The sequence below is a fragment of the Passer domesticus genome, chromosome 2 (genome assembly GCF_036417665.1).
Source record: "Passer domesticus isolate bPasDom1 chromosome 2, bPasDom1.hap1, whole genome shotgun sequence".
NCBI lineage: Eukaryota > Metazoa > Chordata > Aves > Passeriformes > Passeridae > Passer > Passer domesticus.
Genome location: NC_087475.1, coordinates 33770120 through 33788288, shown reverse-complemented (window position 1 = coordinate 33788288; position 18169 = coordinate 33770120). Strand labels below are relative to the sequence as shown.

Genomic DNA, 18169 nt, shown 5'->3' with positions numbered 1-18169 from the left:
GGAGCAAAGCAAATACTCGGTGATTTTAGGTCATTCTCATTTTAAGAGGGGACTCTCCATACACTGGTGAATGTGAATGGTCTATCCCAGAAGTTTTGTCCAGACAGATGTTTTCTTTTCAGCCCGTGTGATCGGCCTCGTGTGATTGAGTCTCTGAGAGGCATAGAAGTGGTTGACATTGCTGCTGGGGGAGCACACAGCGCTTGTATTACAGCTGCAGGAGACCTTTTCACCTGGGGAAAGGGACGATATGGACGCCTTGGCCATGGAGATAGTGAGGACCAACTAAAACCTAAACTGGTAAGAAAAACCGTTGGAGCCTTCAGCAGTCTTAGTGTCCAGTTAATGTCTTTTGATTTATAAATTTTTGCATTTCTGCATACAGAGGATGAAAGGGCAGAACAGTGGCATGTATTTGTAATAAATGAACAAGCTGCCGCATTTGAAAGGATGAAATGAAAGAGGAGCTGCAGAACTTTGCTAGTGGTCACCAAACAGTTTACAAGGAATTTATTTTAGAGATTTAAAGAAAATTCAAAGAAATATGTGAAGTCTCGTGCTGCTTTGAATGATGGATTGTGCCACCTGGAATCTATTTCAAGTAGTGGCAATGATAGGAAGGATGGTGATGCATGTGGGTTACCAACCTTTTACTTTGTGATTCCAGATCCTATACTTCTTCACTAGGTGGCATCATTTCAAAAGATGTCAACTAAATTCAGATTATTATGCAAGTGCCCAAAAATTGTAAACTAGTAAAAGATTACTTGAAAATAAGATTTTTTTTTCACATACTGTATTCAGTACAAGCCCAAAGTGCCTGAAATTATTTCAAAAGAATGTAGTCTTTGATAGCCTTAGGTGTTTTGCATTGTTCTCACTGACATTGAGGTAAAAAAATTCAACTAGTTCACCAATTAAGAATTAAGAAATAATAAATCTTGTATTTAAAATATGTAGTTAGTTTTAATTTTTCTGTTTGAAAAGAGGCTCTTAGAGTTGCCTTTGTTTCCTTGTTCCTATGGTGTTTCAGACTTGTAGTTCCAGTCATCCATCACCTCTCTAAGATGAGAGTTGTAATCTTTTGTGAAACTAAATAACTGAGTATTTTAAGGTAAACAAAAATGTCTGATTTTATTCCAGGTGGAAGCTCTCCAGGGTTACCGTGTGATTGATATAGCCTGTGGCAGTGGAGATGCACAGACCCTGTGCCTCACTGATGATGATACAGTTTGGTCCTGGGGTGATGGAGATTATGGAAAACTTGGGAGAGGAGGCAGTGATGGCTGTAAAGTACCAATGAAGGTATTTCTGTGTGATTTTTTTCATTGCTTTAGAAGCTATGATATTGGTGGAGAATGCCGAAGAGAGATTTGTCAATATGTGCCAACTTTCATCCATCCTGGAACATCAGGATTCTTCTGGTGGTTGTTGAGAGTGAACTTTGTAGGTTACAATAACAGGACTTCAAGCTTTGTGCTAACTGTTAAAGTTGCACTTAAAGGTTTTTTTTTGGAAAACATTGCTGGTGTAAATAATACTTCTAATTTTAATTTTGGTTCCAGTCAAAACATTAGGTTTTGCCAAGAAATCTTCATGTTTCCTTGTGTTAATAAATTTACCACAGTCATAATATCAGTCCAGAAAGAGTTATCAATTAATTGGAAAGTAATCTTGCTTTACATTAAACCCTTTCTGTGAATGCCTGGTTGACTTGGAAATTCTTCATATTATGGATGAAATCCATATAGCCATTAAGTTTGACTTCAAGCATTTGTTATGAAGGTGAATATTGCTTGTGTTTGAGAAATGTGTTTGTCACTGTGTATACCTATGCACAGGGGATTTTAGATCCTAAATCCAGAATCACACTTAAGTACTTGAATAGAAGGTATCCAAGTATCATTTTGTTTCCAGATGTTTCCAGCATAGTGTAACATAATGTAGAAATAGTTTGTTTATGTTTCATCAGTCAGTCCTGTAGGATCGATGGTAGAGCAGCATAAGGTCCTACACAGAATAAATAGGAAGGGTCTGCTGGAGACAGTAATATTTTCATTATGTCAGCAGAATCACATCCATGTCTTACAAGCTAAGGATGATTATGAGTGTTAGTAGACGAAGCCTTATCATTTCTACTCTGGGCAATGGCAGAGTAATTATGGGCAAAACATACTAGAGGTGATCTTCAACAGTTTGTGAAATTTGAGCTTCTTTTTAGTACTTGAGTAGTAAATGACAGAAGGATGAAAGGAGTGGAATTGTTCTAAATAATCTGTAAACATTATAATTTGTAAATATACATACAGACATACAGTAGCTTGTTATATTTTACTTAAGACAGTTGAGTCTATGGTCTCCTTAATTAACTCATTTAATTTTCATTTGATATTATTTTTCTAGATTGATTCCCTTACAGGGCTTGGAGTGGTTAAAGTAGAATGTGGATCACAATTTTCTGTGGCCCTTACCAAATCTGGAGCTGTGTATACATGGTGAGTGTTCTGTATTTGTTATTTTGACTGTGTTAGATGTCACCTCGTCTGTAACAGATATCGGTGTTATGCTTCCCTCACTGTTTTGATCTTCTCTTTCAAAAATTTTTTGATTTCCTGAGTCTTGATTAGTAATACAATCTCCCACTCTGGGGAACATTTTCTAGTCCTATGAATGAAAAATCCCAGTATTATTCCTTGGAAACCTAAGCACAGGGTTGTCATTCCAGACACTGATCACTGCAAAATGCAGAATTTCCAAGGTCAGTATGAAGTGTCATGCAGGGCATGAAAGTGATAACATAAATAACATTCTCATGTATTATCAAAACTTGTGTCTAGCTTGTGGCTGTAGTCTGAGAATTTGATTTTAGAAGTCATTGTTTTAATCTTCTTTACACCATTCCAAATTTTGTAGTTTAAACTGCTAGACTGAAATGTTTAAAAAGACTTATCAAAATACCTTCCCAACTTCCCTCAGCTACCTCGTTTATATGACATTTAGGTATCCTTAAATTGTAATGAAGTCTCAGTCTCTGAGAACAGTAAATACACTGTTTTTGCAGATAAATGCTTCTAATACTTGATTCCTTTAAGAGTTAAAAATAAAGACCATCCTCTGGAAAAGTGATAAAAGGAACTACCCAGATTAAGTAGGAACAATGTATTGGAGCTGTAAGAATCTGTCCAAAGTAGTGATGATTCACAGTGAATGTTTGGAGAATATTTTGGTATTGGATTTAATAAGTACATCTACAGGTCAAATGTCAGACATAGCCTGTCATTACATTTTTTCCACAGTTAAAACTCAGTTTTTAAATGTTTATTTCTCTGTGCAGGGGCAAGGGAGATTATCATCGCTTAGGCCATGGATCTGATGACCATGTTAGAAGACCACGACAAGTGCAGGGACTGCAAGGAAAAAAAGTCATTGCAATTGCTACAGGGTCTTTGCACTGTGTTTGCTGCACTGAAGATGGTATAAAAATCATATAATTTACTTAGTTCTTAGCACTGAATTTAAAAAAATGAAACTTTGTCTTTTAGTCAACTCTTGGTAGGTTGTCCTCGCTAAAAATGCTGGTTCTCTGTGTGCATGGACGTATTTTGTATTTGCAGATGTTACATATTTCTTCAGGAGCAAGCATGACATTAAAGTGATCACATAAAACTAATAATTAAAATTAAAGAATCCAAGTTGCATAAACACTGATCAAAGAAAAATACAGAGTTCTAAAGGCGATTACAGAATGGTCAAGAAGTAACATTGAATGGACTTGGCCTTTTTTTTTTTCCTTTTTGCAGGGTCCTGTGAGTTTGTTGTTTAACTTATTAAATGAAGCACTGCCCAAATGATATTGCTTCTTGCTTAGCAAGTTTAGATTGTGAATGTCCTTTGTAGGAGATTCACTCCCACAATTAACAAGTCTGCACAATAACTGAGTGTTTTATAGGTGCTAGTGAAATATACAAGCTGAAAATGAATGTGAGTAATGAATATAGCTGCAGAAAATAAATGCTCAGGAATGAGGTTGTTACTTTTAAAGTATTTCCCAATTATCTCGCCAACAGCAAGCACCTGTTTTAGTATCTTGTCTAGTAATGGAGCTTATTATAGGATTTTTGTCTTACACAAAATATTAAGCCTTTTCATTTTTTTTTTTTTCGTATTGGCTTTGCTTTTGCTATGAAACTGTCAAATACAGGCTGTTCCTGATGTTCTGTTCCAGAGTATGGTGCTCTACCATCTCCTCCTATTCTGAGGCAGAACCTTTCAGTTATACAAACTATGAGGAAAGAAATGCATCTTATGCAGCTGCTCTGTGGGCCTGACTGTGTCAGTCAAGATTTGTCTGCACTAGATAGTGGATTTCACGATGGCCATCAGTCACAGAAATCTTGTTTACAGCCCAAGGTCTTCTCTGGTCAAATAATTGATAAAAGGTTGTATATTAGCTTCAGGATAATAAATTATTTTTATTGGTCTAGGGGAAGTCTATACATGGGGAGATAATGATGAAGGGCAGCTTGGAGATGGAACAACTAATGCCATCCAAAGACCACGCCTGGTTGCAGCGCTTCAGGGTAAAAAGATCAACAGAGTAGCCTGTGGCTCAGCACATACTTTGGCTTGGTCAACCAGTAAACCTGCTAATGCTGGCAAGCTGCCTACACAGGTAATGTTTTTGGCTTATTGAATTCAGATTTTAAGGATACTTAGTGTTTTTATTGCTGACCTTTCAGTAGATGTATTTCCTTTCCAAATCCCTGCATAAGCCCAGTGTGCTTCGGTTTGACTTCAACTTCGTTTTACTTCTGTATTTATTTCCAAAGGATTCCATTTTTCTGAGCTGAAAAAGCCTCTTCATTCAGTTTTTAATCCAAATGTGGAACAGTAACTCAGTTTGAAAATTGGCAGGAATTTAGTTCTGCCTTGCAGCTATGAAAATGTTATGCCTTCCAAGGGAGTTCTTTGTTGCTTGCTTTATATTGAGAAGACTTGTTTTTTTGAATATTCTGGATTTCAGCTATGTCTGGAAGTACTGATGACAGGATGTGAAATGGATAAATTGTAAGATATGGAACAGCACTTGTATTCTAGCCTTCATATAATACTTGGTTCAATTTAGATCGATACTATTAGTTTCTTTTATAAACAACTCCATGTATGAAGTTTTGACAGTGTGAATAAGCAAATATCTGAAATTCTAATACAAGTTTACCTGCAAATATAAAGATTGTTGTTCTATTGAATACAATAAAGTGTATAATAATTATAATTTATATTTGGATATCATTGCCTTATCATAGGTTCCTATGGAGTACAATCATCTGCAGGAAATTCCCATCATTTCATTAAGGAACAGGCTTCTGCTCCTGCATCACATTTCAGAACTCTTCTGTCCTTGCATTCCAATGTTTGATCTTGAAGGAAGACTTGATGAAACTGGTCAAGGACCCTCAGTTGGGTTTGACACACTACGGGGAATACTGATATCACAGGGAAAGGTATTGTATCAAACTTTTCCTAAAGGAGAGATTTGTAACCATAACAGAGAAATGCTGTTTAAGCTGTTTCTGAAGAAAAAAGAGCTGTATATATCCATTTTTTCTGTAAGTTGTGTATCAGATATTTGCAATCTGATGATGCAAACTCCTTTCTTTGTGTTCTTTCTACAGTGTTTTTCTCAGTTCTTCATCATAGTGCTTTTGTGTGTTGATCTTGAAAGTAACTTTATGCTGTAAATCTTCAGTTTGTAGTATAGCTGAATGCTTCTAGAGTATTAAGTGGGTGATATCATGGAAAAAATATAAGATAGTAGGCAATGATCAATTCATACCTATTTGTATTTCAATTACCAAGTTCAGGCAATACACTAGTTAATGCAAAGCTCTCTGCAGATACAAACTTGTTTTAGACTGAGATTAAAGTGAAAATAGAATACCTAGGAGTTCAATCTCAAGTGGTAGTGAAAGGGGGTTTTAGTAGTTAAGCCAAGTCAGTCATGAGAAAACATTGGACAACTGTAATGCTTCAAAGCTGCAACACTTATTCAAAACTTCAGATATGATAAGCCATAAAAACATGGTTTGCCTTCAGTATAATCATCAGGTTTAGGTCTGAAATTTTCTCATTGTCACAATAATTTGTCTAACTGAAAAGGAAAACATTATACAAACAGACAATCTACTGGGAGATATCTTTGAAAAGAGAGCTGATTAAGTTTCCTCCTGCAGTGCTGTTCTGTGTCCTTAAATAAGACACATGGCCTGTAACTTGATGACTTAGTGTCTGTTGTCTCAGGTCTGTTTCTCTAGACTCCACTGAAATTGTGTAGTAGAACAGTCAAGCTGTGTACATACTTCACAGACTGAGGGAAGTCATCAAACCTAAACTAGAAAGGAAATCCTTGCTGTTCTGTTCATGAGACTTTTCTTTGTTAATGCTATTAATTTTGAGTCCTTACATATGTAATGTTCCATATAAGAATGTGTGTGCAGGAGGCACATTCAACCTGATTTCCTTGAGTCTGCAGAATAGTTACAGAAGGGCTTCAGACATAAGATAAAGTGGGATATTGGGCACAAATACATCGAAGCATTCACGAGGCATCAGAGGTTGTGATGTCATATTCATATCTAGGCATTTAACTCAGGCTTACCTTCAGAGATTCTAAAGACTTCAAAATCTTCTTAATCTTGCTTGAAATTGACTGTAAAATTATATTCAGTGTGTAAAAAATATTTAGCGTGGGAACCTCGGATACTTGAATTTGCTTTTTAAAAAAAATGTATTTGTTGTTTTATTGATTTCCATAGCAAGATGATCTCATATTTGGCTCTTTTGATTGTCATTGTCTGTGTTAATTATCCTCTATATACTTACATTTTTCTGGTATAAAATAATTTGTACTTGTGTCTTCAGCAATACATTGGTTGCTTAATAATTGTATCTGGGTGAAGTGCAACCTTTCAAGCCATGGTTTTAAGTGATACAGATGTGACTTTCTTCTGTACTTTTTTAGTATCTCCACTATTTTAGACATGAAACAGATTAGCACAAATAATATGATCATTGACTTATATCTTGCACCTTCATATTCTGATGAATCTGATTTTTTTATTTCCTGGATTGAACTACATGTTAGTCTGCAAAATATGTGCAGGGTTTTTACTTGATATCAGTTTTGCCATTATCTGATTGTTGTTGGCTTTTTTTTTTTAAGGAGGCAGCTTTCAGAAAAGTTGTGCAAGCTACTATGGTGAGAGACCGTCAGCATGGGCCAGTCGTGGAGCTCAACAGGATACAGGTACCTTCAGCTCTGATTCACTCTCTGCTTGTTTAGCCCACAGTGCTGTGTTGGTCAGAGCCCTTTCTTTGAGCTGTTTGGGATGTGAATACTAAAGGGTTGAATTTTTATCAGAGAATCAAGCAATGAAGCAGTGACTGCAGTTTTAGGGCTGCTTATATTCTTTTCAGTATGTTTTTATCCATACTGCAGTTGTTTGGGGAGAGGGGACACTTCTTGAAATGTTAAGTGAATTATTTAGACTCTTAAGGAGCAAAGTATGTCCTGCTTGATAAAGGACTGCCTTTTCTAATACTCTTCTTACCTTTCCAAATGCTCAGCTGAATACAGGGTAAAAAAAGAGAAAAAAATGAAGGGTAAGGAAAAAAAAAGGCAAAAAAAGAAAGCTCTTGACTATAATTAAAATTCAGAATGATAAACTCTTGTCCTTTGGTGGTCATCACATGTAGTCATATTGATTGCAGAAGTCTTTGATACAAAAAGGCTTTTTTCTTTATCATTGATGTTTGAAAATGTAATGTTGTGCCTTAGGCCAGATATGCCTTTTTTCGATAGATACTTGTGTAACACAGAATAGTAAAACACTGTTTTCATTTAAATGGACTGCAGCCTGATCTTAGAGTCTGCATGCATTTCTTTCCTGTTGTGGTGGGTTCTTTTTTCTTTTTCTTTTTTTCCCTCTTAACATGCAAAACCATTACCATTTGTGAGGTTAGAGTGGAGAAAATGTGAAAACTTAAACTTGTTATTTTCTGTTAGTGAACAGAAATACATCCTCTTTTGGCTGGACCCTCTTTCTAGTTCTTTACAATTTTCTGTGGACATGTTAAATTTCTCGTGCTCATGTTCTGTGACTGTGTTGTTCTAGTTTATTAGAATCATAGAATCACTAGGTTTTTACTTATTGAGTCTAATGGTATTATTTAGGAAGCTGAAGAGAGTAGCGGAGATTTTTTTGTTACTTTTATGTGTGTGAATTCAGAAAGTCCAATAAATATTGCTGGTATTTTAAGCAGGAAACTAGTGATGAGTAGGTTTTGGGATAGTTTCCTAGTGTCCTCCTTCATTAATTGAGATAGGCTTTCCCTTGTATTTCAGTTTATTATTTAAATCTGTCTTGAACCCTAGAAAAGCATTGGCAGCTTCCCTTCTTCATAGCTTCTAGGGGAAATGAAATCCTGCTGTAACTAACTCCGTCAGTTTAGCCAAATGAAGACTAAAAAAGGTCATGTTCATAATGTGCCCTGATTACACAGTACCAAATATGGCTTAATATGGCTTACAATTTCTTGAGTTAGCTTTTGCTCAGAATGAAAATGTGGATTTTGAAACTGTTTGAACCTTTAATTGAAGGTTCAAGGCTGCTTTTTGTAGTCTCGAAAAAGCTAAATGTCAGTGTTAAATCTTCCTTGCAGTTGTAAGTTAAAGTGCAGCTGGGCTTTAAGACCTCTTGGCTTTCAGAAGACTCCTCTTGCAGTTTATTGATTATGTGGTGCAGTCATTTCACTTCATCTTCCTTGGTGTAAAAAAAACCAAATGAATTTTTAATTTAAACTTGTTTTTCAGGTATTGACTTGTCTTTTACAATACTTCCTCAGCGTCCCTTGCTGTTTAGTAGCTTCTTTGGAAGTTCCAGAACTGAACATAACAGTAGTGTAAACACAAGCAAAGCAACACTCCCTTATCCTGGGGTCCAGTGTTACAGGGACCAGATTCCTTTAGGATAGATCACATTCACCTTACATACTTCTTGGCCCTGGGTCTTTTCTGTTGGGAGCCTGTAATGGTGGGATATGGTGGTTTTCTCTAGTTTTTCTGCTCAGGGTATGTGAGAAACAATGTGGTGGCTGTACTGTTACTCAGCTGTGTGCCACCCTGGTGTTTCTATAGCATAAAATGGAACGTAGGTATTTTATGCTTTGAGCTGTAGCTTGAAGGCAAGCTTGGATGTACAGAGGCAGTATGGGATGCTGTTGGAGACTGCATAGGGCAGAAGAAACCAAATTTCATGCAGGTTTATCCATAGTATATTTTGGGAATAGTCATGAAGTAAAATGTTTCAAAACAGCACCTGGGCCCTGTTGTGGAAAAGCGTAATATAAATGGTCAAAAACTAAGCCAGAAGTGAGCTAACAGTTAAATGAGTAGACAGGGTTGCAGTGCTCAGGTTTACTTACTGAACCTCTTACTTGCAGATCAGGTTTTCCTAGTGTTTAAGTTGTTGTGTAGTTCATGCAGTGTCAAATGGACAGTATGTTCTGACCTCTAAGCAGATACTTTCATAATGCTGCATTAAAACACATCTCTGCACAGCAGTGGAAAGGAATTTCTTCCTTCTCAAAAGGATGCAGATTTCAGTTATTAAGGAGAATGTTGACATTCATAAATGTAATATGGCAAAGAATCTCTTGGTTTAATGTTCTTTACTCTGAAGGGAGGAATGTGATATGTGTGGATGTATGAAGTATCACTTTAAGACTAGTTATTTCCTCCTTACAAGGACTTCTTATGCAATGTGGGTTACAGGAATCTCACTAACATGATAAGTAGAAATGGTCTAATCTTAAAGTAGGCACAGCATATGAATGAATTAATGATTTGTTCTTTTTGAGTGTACTTTTGTGAACGTTCATTTCTTGAGCCTTCATTTTCCTACGCTGATCAGATCAAGGTTTGTTTGTCTACTTGTGTAGAATTGTCTTTTGTCTACTCTTCATGTTTTTATACTCTTATTTATTCTGTAGCATTTAAGTTTGAGCATAGAAAACTGAAACTCAGGGTGCAAGTGAGAACTGTGTGCTTTTAGAATTATTACAGTGATACTTTTGTACCTCTTCTGGTGATTTTATGACATCTTTGAATCGTGTTTCCTTCATAGATCTGTCTTAACATATATTCCTCTTTCTTAGCTGATTCCAACTTAGAAGCTTTCATCTTTTTGTAAACCTTTTTTGTTAGTGTCTGAGTGCATGGCTTTGTGTACTAGATTTCTCCCAGCTTCTGGGAGAGAATTCTTCTGGGTTGAAGAGAGTCTTATAGGATGTATTTTTCAAGCTGCTTAAGATTAATAAAAAGTTTCTCAATTTAAAACTTCTTGGGCATACAAATGTCACAGAAATCCATTGAATTAAAACCAGCTTGTGTTGATAGAGAGCATCTTACACACGAGGAGGATCTGAGTGTATCAGCCTTTCACTAAAACCTGAAAGAAATCTGGTGGTCGTTTCATCCAGAACCATCAGAAATACCCAGCATGAGAACAACTGGATTTTGAGATGCACTGTGGATTGTAGTGTGACTAAATATAGTGGGATAAGTTTCAGCTATTTCTGAATGAATGGTCTCACAGATACTGATGATCTGTGTGCACGTAGGAGTCCATTTTCAGTCAGGACAGTTTGAGAAGATAAATTGCAGAACACCAGGCAGGGGAAAAAAACAGCCTTGTGTTTCTTCAGCTCTCTGTTCACTTTCCATTTCTTTCTTCTCTATACTGGTGAAACACTTCTTGTATTCTTACCCTCTTTGTGTGCATCTCTTGCACAAAATCCATGGGAATTCACTTGCATGCCAATCTTAGGGTTGTTCATAAAATATTCAAATACCCGTTTTCTGTAGGTGCCTAAGAAAACATTATCTGTGTATCTATATACAGATGTATTTGGTAGTATTTACTCTCTTTTAGAGGCTCCTAGTAAGTATCATAGATGCATATTTAGTCATTACTATTAATGAATATAAGAATAGCACATTCAGTTTTCTGGCCAACAACACAGCCTCTAATCTGTGTCATGTATGAAAATTTGTCAATTGAATCTATGAGTAGAGATAGGATGAATTAACTAAATGGACTAAAATCAGAAAAACTTAATTAGCCAAGTCATGAGCTGCTTCTTTAGAAACAAGAGAGGTCTTTATCATCAGACTTCATCTTTGCTATCCTTCTGTCTTTCTTTTTTCCTTTAAAGCTGAACAGATATAGTGCTGATTAATGACAGATGAACAAAGAACGCTTGGAAATTGAAGATAAGGTGTTGGGGGAACTGAAAATTCCTTATTTATCTGCACAGCGATGCCAGTTGAAATACATCTTACGTTGACTTTTATAATGTGCTTACTCAATAGGTAAAACGCTCCAGGAGTAAAGGAGGACTGGCTGGACCTGATGGTACAAAGTCGGTGTTTGGACAGATGTGTGCTAAAATGAGCTCCTTTAGCCCTGACAGCCTTCTGCTTCCTCATCGTGTTTGGAAAGTCAAGTTTGTTGGTAAGGAAATTCTCAGCACTCCACCCCTTCCTCCTTTGCACTTCACAGTTTTCTGGGGATTTATTCTTTTGGAGAAACCTGAAGGAAGGAAGAAAGAGATCCAGAAAAACAGCTTATGTGTGTGGGCAGTTGAAGGTGCTTAAAATGCTGGGAAGTTAAAAAACCTTTCAAAATTATTTTATAAAACCCCTCAAGATTAATGGAAGCATGTCTGTAATTCTCTTCAGGTTCTTGAGCAGTTCTTCTGCTTACAACAAGTGTTCTGCAAAACATAAACCTAGTTTTTCAGCTGTCTGAATTGGCAAATAATCCTGGCCTAGCTAGTTTTACTGGTAGTGTAGTTTTTACAATTCACCTATCACTCTGATTTTTAATAAAAAATATTTTAGATTGAAGAGCCATTTTATCTATGGGCCAAATAAAACATACCTATAAAATCAATACTATTCCTTTTCTATTTCTGTTGTGTTTTATTGTGAGTAGCATATGGCACAAAACATTTTTTGAACTCTGTTAAAATAGTATTTTTGGCATTGTGATATGTCATATAATCTAAATGATATGTTTGGCCATGAACTGGAAACATCCAAATACAGAGCCAGACTTGTAGGGTTTTCATATGAAGGGATACAACACTGCAGCTTTTAGTAAACTTTTGTTTACTCAATTATCCCCAGAGAGGAAATACAAATTATTTCAATATGTAAGTTACTTTTTAAAGAATATTTAATTTTGAGTCTTTTTTCTTCTACAAGGTGAATCTGTGGATGATTGTGGTGGAGGTTATAGTGAATCAATAGCAGAAATGTGTGAAGAACTTCAGAATGGGCTGACCCCTCTGTTAATTGTGACGCCAAATGGAAGAGATGAATCTGGAGCAAACAGAGATTGTTTCCTATTAAATCCTGCTGCCAAGTCACTCCTGCATATGAACATGTTTCGCTTTCTTGGTAATTTCTTAGCAGCTTTGTGGCATTCTGTGTGCTTTATGTGTAGTCAGAATACTGGGAATCTAACTAAACAATGGACTATGTTTAACTTACAGGTGTACTTTTGGGCATTGCTATCCGGACTGGCAGCCCCCTGAGCCTCAACCTGGCTGAGCCGGTGTGGAAACAGCTTGCAGGAATGAACCTGACAATTGCTGATCTCAGTGAGGTGAGAAGGAAGTTCCTGGGTGGGGTATAACTTAGAGAAGACAAGCAGACTCTGGCATAAATTTCTCAAGTGATTGGTTTCCCTGCTTTTTATGTCCTTGTGTTTTGATTGGCCTTTTATATTTTGAACTACTACAGAAGGATGATTTGTACTGACTGGTAAAACTGTAAATTTAAGTTGTTCAAGAGTAGTTAAATAATCTATTTGCATTCTAGAGCATTCTCAAATCTTCCTATGGGTTTGACTAGACAGTCTTTGTGGTTCAATTCCTACTTCCCAGTAACTGTTGCTGTCTGCTGTACCCAGATGCAATAACTGATTTGAGGGTATGTGCTTGCACTGTTTTGAAGTAAAAGAAAGCTCAGACTGTCACTAGTGTGTGCTCACATACTGAATTTCACAAGCTTTCAATTTCTGTTTACCAAGCTCAGTGAATGCTACGTAAAACTTAAGTCTTCATTATGAAGAAAAGTTCCTTTTCAAATACTGTCGTGTAGAATTGTACTTCCTATAAAAGCATTGAGTCATTTATTTGTCACTGAGGGGATTCCTTTTGTACCAAATCCAGTGCTGGTAGGGATGATTATGCTTTCAAGCTTTAAATCCCTTTTCTTATATGATACAGTTTCTTGGCAAATGTCCTCCAGAAAGATTGGCCTCTAGAATATGTGCACTCTCCCACATCCAACATAATGAAGCTTTATGTAAAGTACTAGGCCATTTTATGGCTTTGAATTCAAGTTAGATGAATTGTGGTCAGACATTGGTCACAGCTTTTGGTAGGTGACACATGATGCACTGCTTTTGGCATGCAAGAGGTGCTGTTATACAGTGCTAGCAAACTGGCTTTAACTTGGGCTTCTTACTTTCAAAGGTTGATAAAGATTTTATTCCTGGGCTTATGTACATTCGAGACAATGAAGCTACTTCAGAAGAATTTGAAGCTATGAGCCTCCCATTCACTGTGCCTAATGCAAGTGGTCAGGATATTCAGTTGAGTTCCAAGTACACCCATATTACACTGGATAACAGAGCGGAATATGTGAGGCTGGCAATAAACTACAGGTTTGTTGAATAAATCAGTAAAATTACAGATATGAATATGCATTTTATTTTTAGAAATATATATCAGCTTTTAAAGAATATGTTCCTTTAGCCTGTTATATAGAAGTATATTAATATTTTCATGTGATTGATTTTACATCAGTAAACAACATACAGTGTTGATTTTCTGATTTCACTTATTGTATCCAAGGAGAAAAATCTTAATAAATGACAGATGTACCTCTAGATTTGTCCTGACCAAGCAGTTTTGGCAGCCAGTTTTAATGGTGGAGTAATGTCCTAGGCATCTAATTCTTCCTGTGGGCTAAAGTAAGAGGCTTGATCAGTAAGCTCTTTGTGAAGAGAGTTTAGGTCTAGTACTGCTGCACTCATACCTTTGCATATCATCAACTGCAGTCAAGAGCAGTATCAGCTGAATTGTTAGGCCAGGTTGGAATGTATGAACCAAAATGTTTATGCCTTGGGTAGGACACTGATGCACACCCCTGGGAGCCACAAGCTGAGCACCCCACAGAAATCAATGGGAAATAACTGCTCAGTGTTTGAGAAAACTGGCCTTTGGTTTCTTACATGGCCAGGTAGCTAATCTAGATGAGTAAATCTCAGAAACAATTATAAGCATCTTGTCTCTGAAGCAGTGGGCCTAATGCCTACTGAAATATGTAAATTTAGGTAATTTAGATAACAAACTGGTTCAGGCTTGTTTTATTCAATCCACCATATTCCTCTTCTTTAGAGAGTGCTTGAGCAGGACTGTATCATCACAGTCTTATATACTTGCTTATTAGTTTGTAGTTCCAGTGTCTGCCAACAATTATGAATTACAGCCTTAGTTTTTCTTTTTTTTCCCCCACTGTAAGTGCTTATGAACCAATACTTAGATATGTTTTTGACAGTAAAGAGAGAGGTTTCATTTGGAGCTGATATTCCTTTGAAGAAATGTCTTTGCTCTCTTGCCAATTGTGTCTGTCCGCAGAGGGCGTGAGCATTTCTAAAGCATTTTACAGTTAAAAGGCCTTGTGGAGAAACATTTAAAGGTTAAGTAACAAGTTTTTTAGCCCTTGAGAGGGAAAACTAGCACTTGAATAGAATCCATGTTGCAAAGCAGATGCAAAAGACCAAACTTGTCCTGGCATCTTTGCTTATTTTGGTGATGACTAGCCTGAGGACAGCACTTGTAAGAGATGTCTCTGCTCTGGAGGGCTCTGTAAAACATCTCAGAAATTATTTGACAGGGAAAATGAATAAGCCAAACACAAATCGTGTGTGGAATCAGAAGTGGAAAATGGTTATTTATCTTTGCCTGTCTTAAAAAAAACAACAACCTGCTTTCAGACATGCTATTTTAGTTCAGACCTTTTTTTTAAAAAAACGATAATATCTCTTTTGTACAGAGAATGTTTGAAGTTAGAGTTTCAAGACTCAGCCACTCTTTTCTAAGAGCATATTGTTTCCAAATGGGATATTATTTTGTTGTTGCCCAGCATAGCATATGAATAATACTGGAATTAAAATATCTAAAACATTGGGAGATATCTCCTCCATGTTGAGCTTGCTGTGCAATAGGAATGAATTGGTGTAGTAAATCAAGTATCTTGTAAAAAAATGCTTCTTAATGTTCTTTGGTACATAGCTGGACATTTGAGGAGAATGGTTTAAGTTGCTTTGGTAACACAGTAATTGCTATAAATAATTGCTAGAAATGATATTCACAGAAACTTTGAAAATCTTTCTTTACAGGCTTCATGAATTTGATGAGCAAGTTGCAGCAGTTCGTGAGGGGATGGCCCGTGTTGTTCCAGTTCCTCTACTTTCACTCTTTACAGGATATGAGCTGGAAACCATGGTATCAATTTCTGCTTTGTTACTTCTGTCAGATTAATTGGAGTGAAATTATTCATTCATTTTCTTTACTAATACAAAACCCACATTAAATGCTGTTTACAGCATTTAATGATTGCTGTGTGGTTGAAAACATCAGTTCAAGGGAAGACCAGAAAATGTTTAATTGCCCTCTTGGTGCTAGTAAAATTATTTTGACATAGATGAGCAGTGATATAAAATTCCTTATTTCAGGAAGAAACAAGCAAGCAAAACCAAAAAAGCCTCACATGCTAGTGATCTCATTCCAGTGATCTAGAAAGTAAATTGGAGATACTTGTCCTAAATTTAGGAGTATGAAAAAGTTCATTACTGTTGCCTCATGGGAAGATGTATATTTAGTATTATTGTACTAGGAGACTATGCATGGCATCTTAAAGGTCTGAATGCTCAGTTTGTTAGTGTAAAAGCTGATTAAATATTTTAAAGGAAGGGAGGGAACAAATCACCTGTAATTGATTTGATCAGATTTGTGTAGCATATCACTGTATTTCATGTTTCAGGTATGTGGAAGCCCAGATATCCCACTTCATCTCCTGAAATCTGTAGCAACTTACAAAGGCATTGAGCCAACTGCTTCCTTGATACAGTGGTTCTGGGAAGTGATGGAGTCCTTCTCCAACACAGAGCGATCTCTGTTCCTGCGTTTTGTATGGGGCAGAACAAGGCTGCCCAGGACTATTGCAGACTTTAGGGGGAGGGACTTCGTTATTCAGGTAATCCAGGTATTGTTATTGTGTGGGATGTGGGAAAGTTGGGGGCGTCTTAAAAAGCTGGTAGTGGAGAAGTTGCAGCGTGACATAACAAGGACGTGATTTCATTAAAGTGTTCTGCAGTTTTACATTGTAGATTCAGCAGTGCAACAGTTGAATAATGTCTGTGACAGTTATGTAGTGTATAGAACTATTCTTCTCTCTTGACTTGGACAAGTGGATATGCCTTTAGTTTCCCAGCCATTGGTTTCTGTGAATTTCGACAGTTTTCCAATGTCAGGCAACTGTTTTTGCTGGCATTTATTTAGCATTTCATTCAGTTCAGTTAATAATTTCAGCTAAATTAAAACCACACCATCTTCAAATCATTTTTTGCTACTGTCTGAAGTAATAGCATCTTTTTTTAGACTGCTCCCAACCACATATTCATAATCAAAGCAGCTCATAACTGTCTGGTTTTATTTATTGGGGTTTATAAATGGTTTTATTTATTGATTTAGTGGAGGGAAAATGGATTTGGCCTCTTCATGGTTCTGTTAAGAAACTTCAGCATCAGAATCAAAAATATAACAAGGTGCTAAAAAAAAATTGCAATTATTATTTCTATACTTACTTGTGTTTTGGACAGTGAACAGAAATCAAAAATACAGTGTTTTTTTTCTTTTTTTTGTTAACAGGTATTGGATAAATACAATCCTCCAGACCACTTCCTTCCTGAGTCATACACATGCTTCTTTCTGCTGAAGCTGCCCAGGTATTCCTGTAAGCAGGTCCTGGAGGAAAAGCTGAAGTATGCCATTCACTTCTGCAAGTCCATAGACACTGATGACTACGCCCGCATAGCGCTGACGGGAGAGCCGGCGGCTGATGACAGTAGTGACGACTCTGATAACGAAGATGCAGATTCTTTTGCTTCAGACTCTACACAGGACTACTTAACAGGCCATTGAAAAGTAATATAAGGAATAGTTGTGAAAAAGCACTGAGGCAAAATGCCAAAATGACAATGAAGCCAAGGACAGTTTAGGTTTCAGAATAAAGACTGTATAGTCAGAGGGATGGTAATCTTCTGAACATGGGGAGAGTGTGTGTGCTACTCACAGTAGGACTTAAGGATTACAGCTTAATCCATCAGCTTAAAATAAATGGCACAGTATATGGGCATTTAACATTTATTTTAAGAGCTGAAAATGGCCCCCCATAATGCTGCACTACATTTAGAACCTTTGTGTTTACTGAAGTGTTGTAAATGTTTATATAAATATGGTAGTGCAGCATCCAGAAGGCAGTGAAACCTTTAAATTGTGGGTGCAATAGGTTTTTTTTTCATATTAAGTGTTGTGTTCTGTGCATCTTTTGATTGTATATTGGAAATACTGTGCAACGACGGAATAGTATTATAAATATTTCAATTAACTTTACTAGAAGTTTGTTAAAAGTTTTTGAACATTGAATAAACATTATTCCTTGAAATTCTTCTACAGATAATTAAAAATGGCCAATAGTTTCACCTCCACCCCTGGTTTGTATATTTTAGCTTATGCATTATTTATCTCAAATTTGATACCTTTCTGTGAACAGCATCATAATTCTTATCATGGAAAGTGTACTGTATATAATTGGTGCCATGTAAATGCAAAAGTTATAATTTCCCTCTAAATAAAAGTTCTGCCACATTAAGAACCAGATGTGTTTTTTCGTGGTAATGCAGGTCAGACAAGGGATGAACATTGAAACAGCTCTGCTAAGTAATGCTAAGTACAGCTTTTGACCAAACTG

At 36.5% G+C, this 18169-nt stretch overlaps 1 protein-coding gene across 2 annotated transcripts in view; it reads left to right on the top strand.

The window, feature by feature from the left end:
* HERC2 (HECT and RLD domain containing E3 ubiquitin protein ligase 2) overlaps positions 1–18073 on the top strand; it is a 102032-nt gene extending 83959 nt beyond the window's left edge. For both annotated transcript variants that reach the window (XM_064408165.1, XM_064408164.1), the window contains exons 80-93: positions 123–300; positions 1144–1305; positions 2404–2495; positions 3335–3474; positions 4485–4672; positions 5307–5504; positions 7223–7306; positions 11432–11573; positions 12329–12523; positions 12619–12731; positions 13606–13796; positions 15537–15642; positions 16181–16393; positions 17068–18073. In XM_064408165.1, the coding sequence (XP_064264235.1) occupies positions 123–300; positions 1144–1305; positions 2404–2495; positions 3335–3474; positions 4485–4672; positions 5307–5504; positions 7223–7306; positions 11432–11573; positions 12329–12523; positions 12619–12731; positions 13606–13796; positions 15537–15642; positions 16181–16393; positions 17068–17340 (2275 nt within the window). In that variant the 3' untranslated portion in view covers positions 17341–18073. The remainder of the gene's footprint in view (positions 1–122; positions 301–1143; positions 1306–2403; positions 2496–3334; positions 3475–4484; positions 4673–5306; positions 5505–7222; positions 7307–11431; positions 11574–12328; positions 12524–12618; positions 12732–13605; positions 13797–15536; positions 15643–16180; positions 16394–17067) is intronic.
* Positions 18074–18169: the final 96 nt, after the last annotated feature.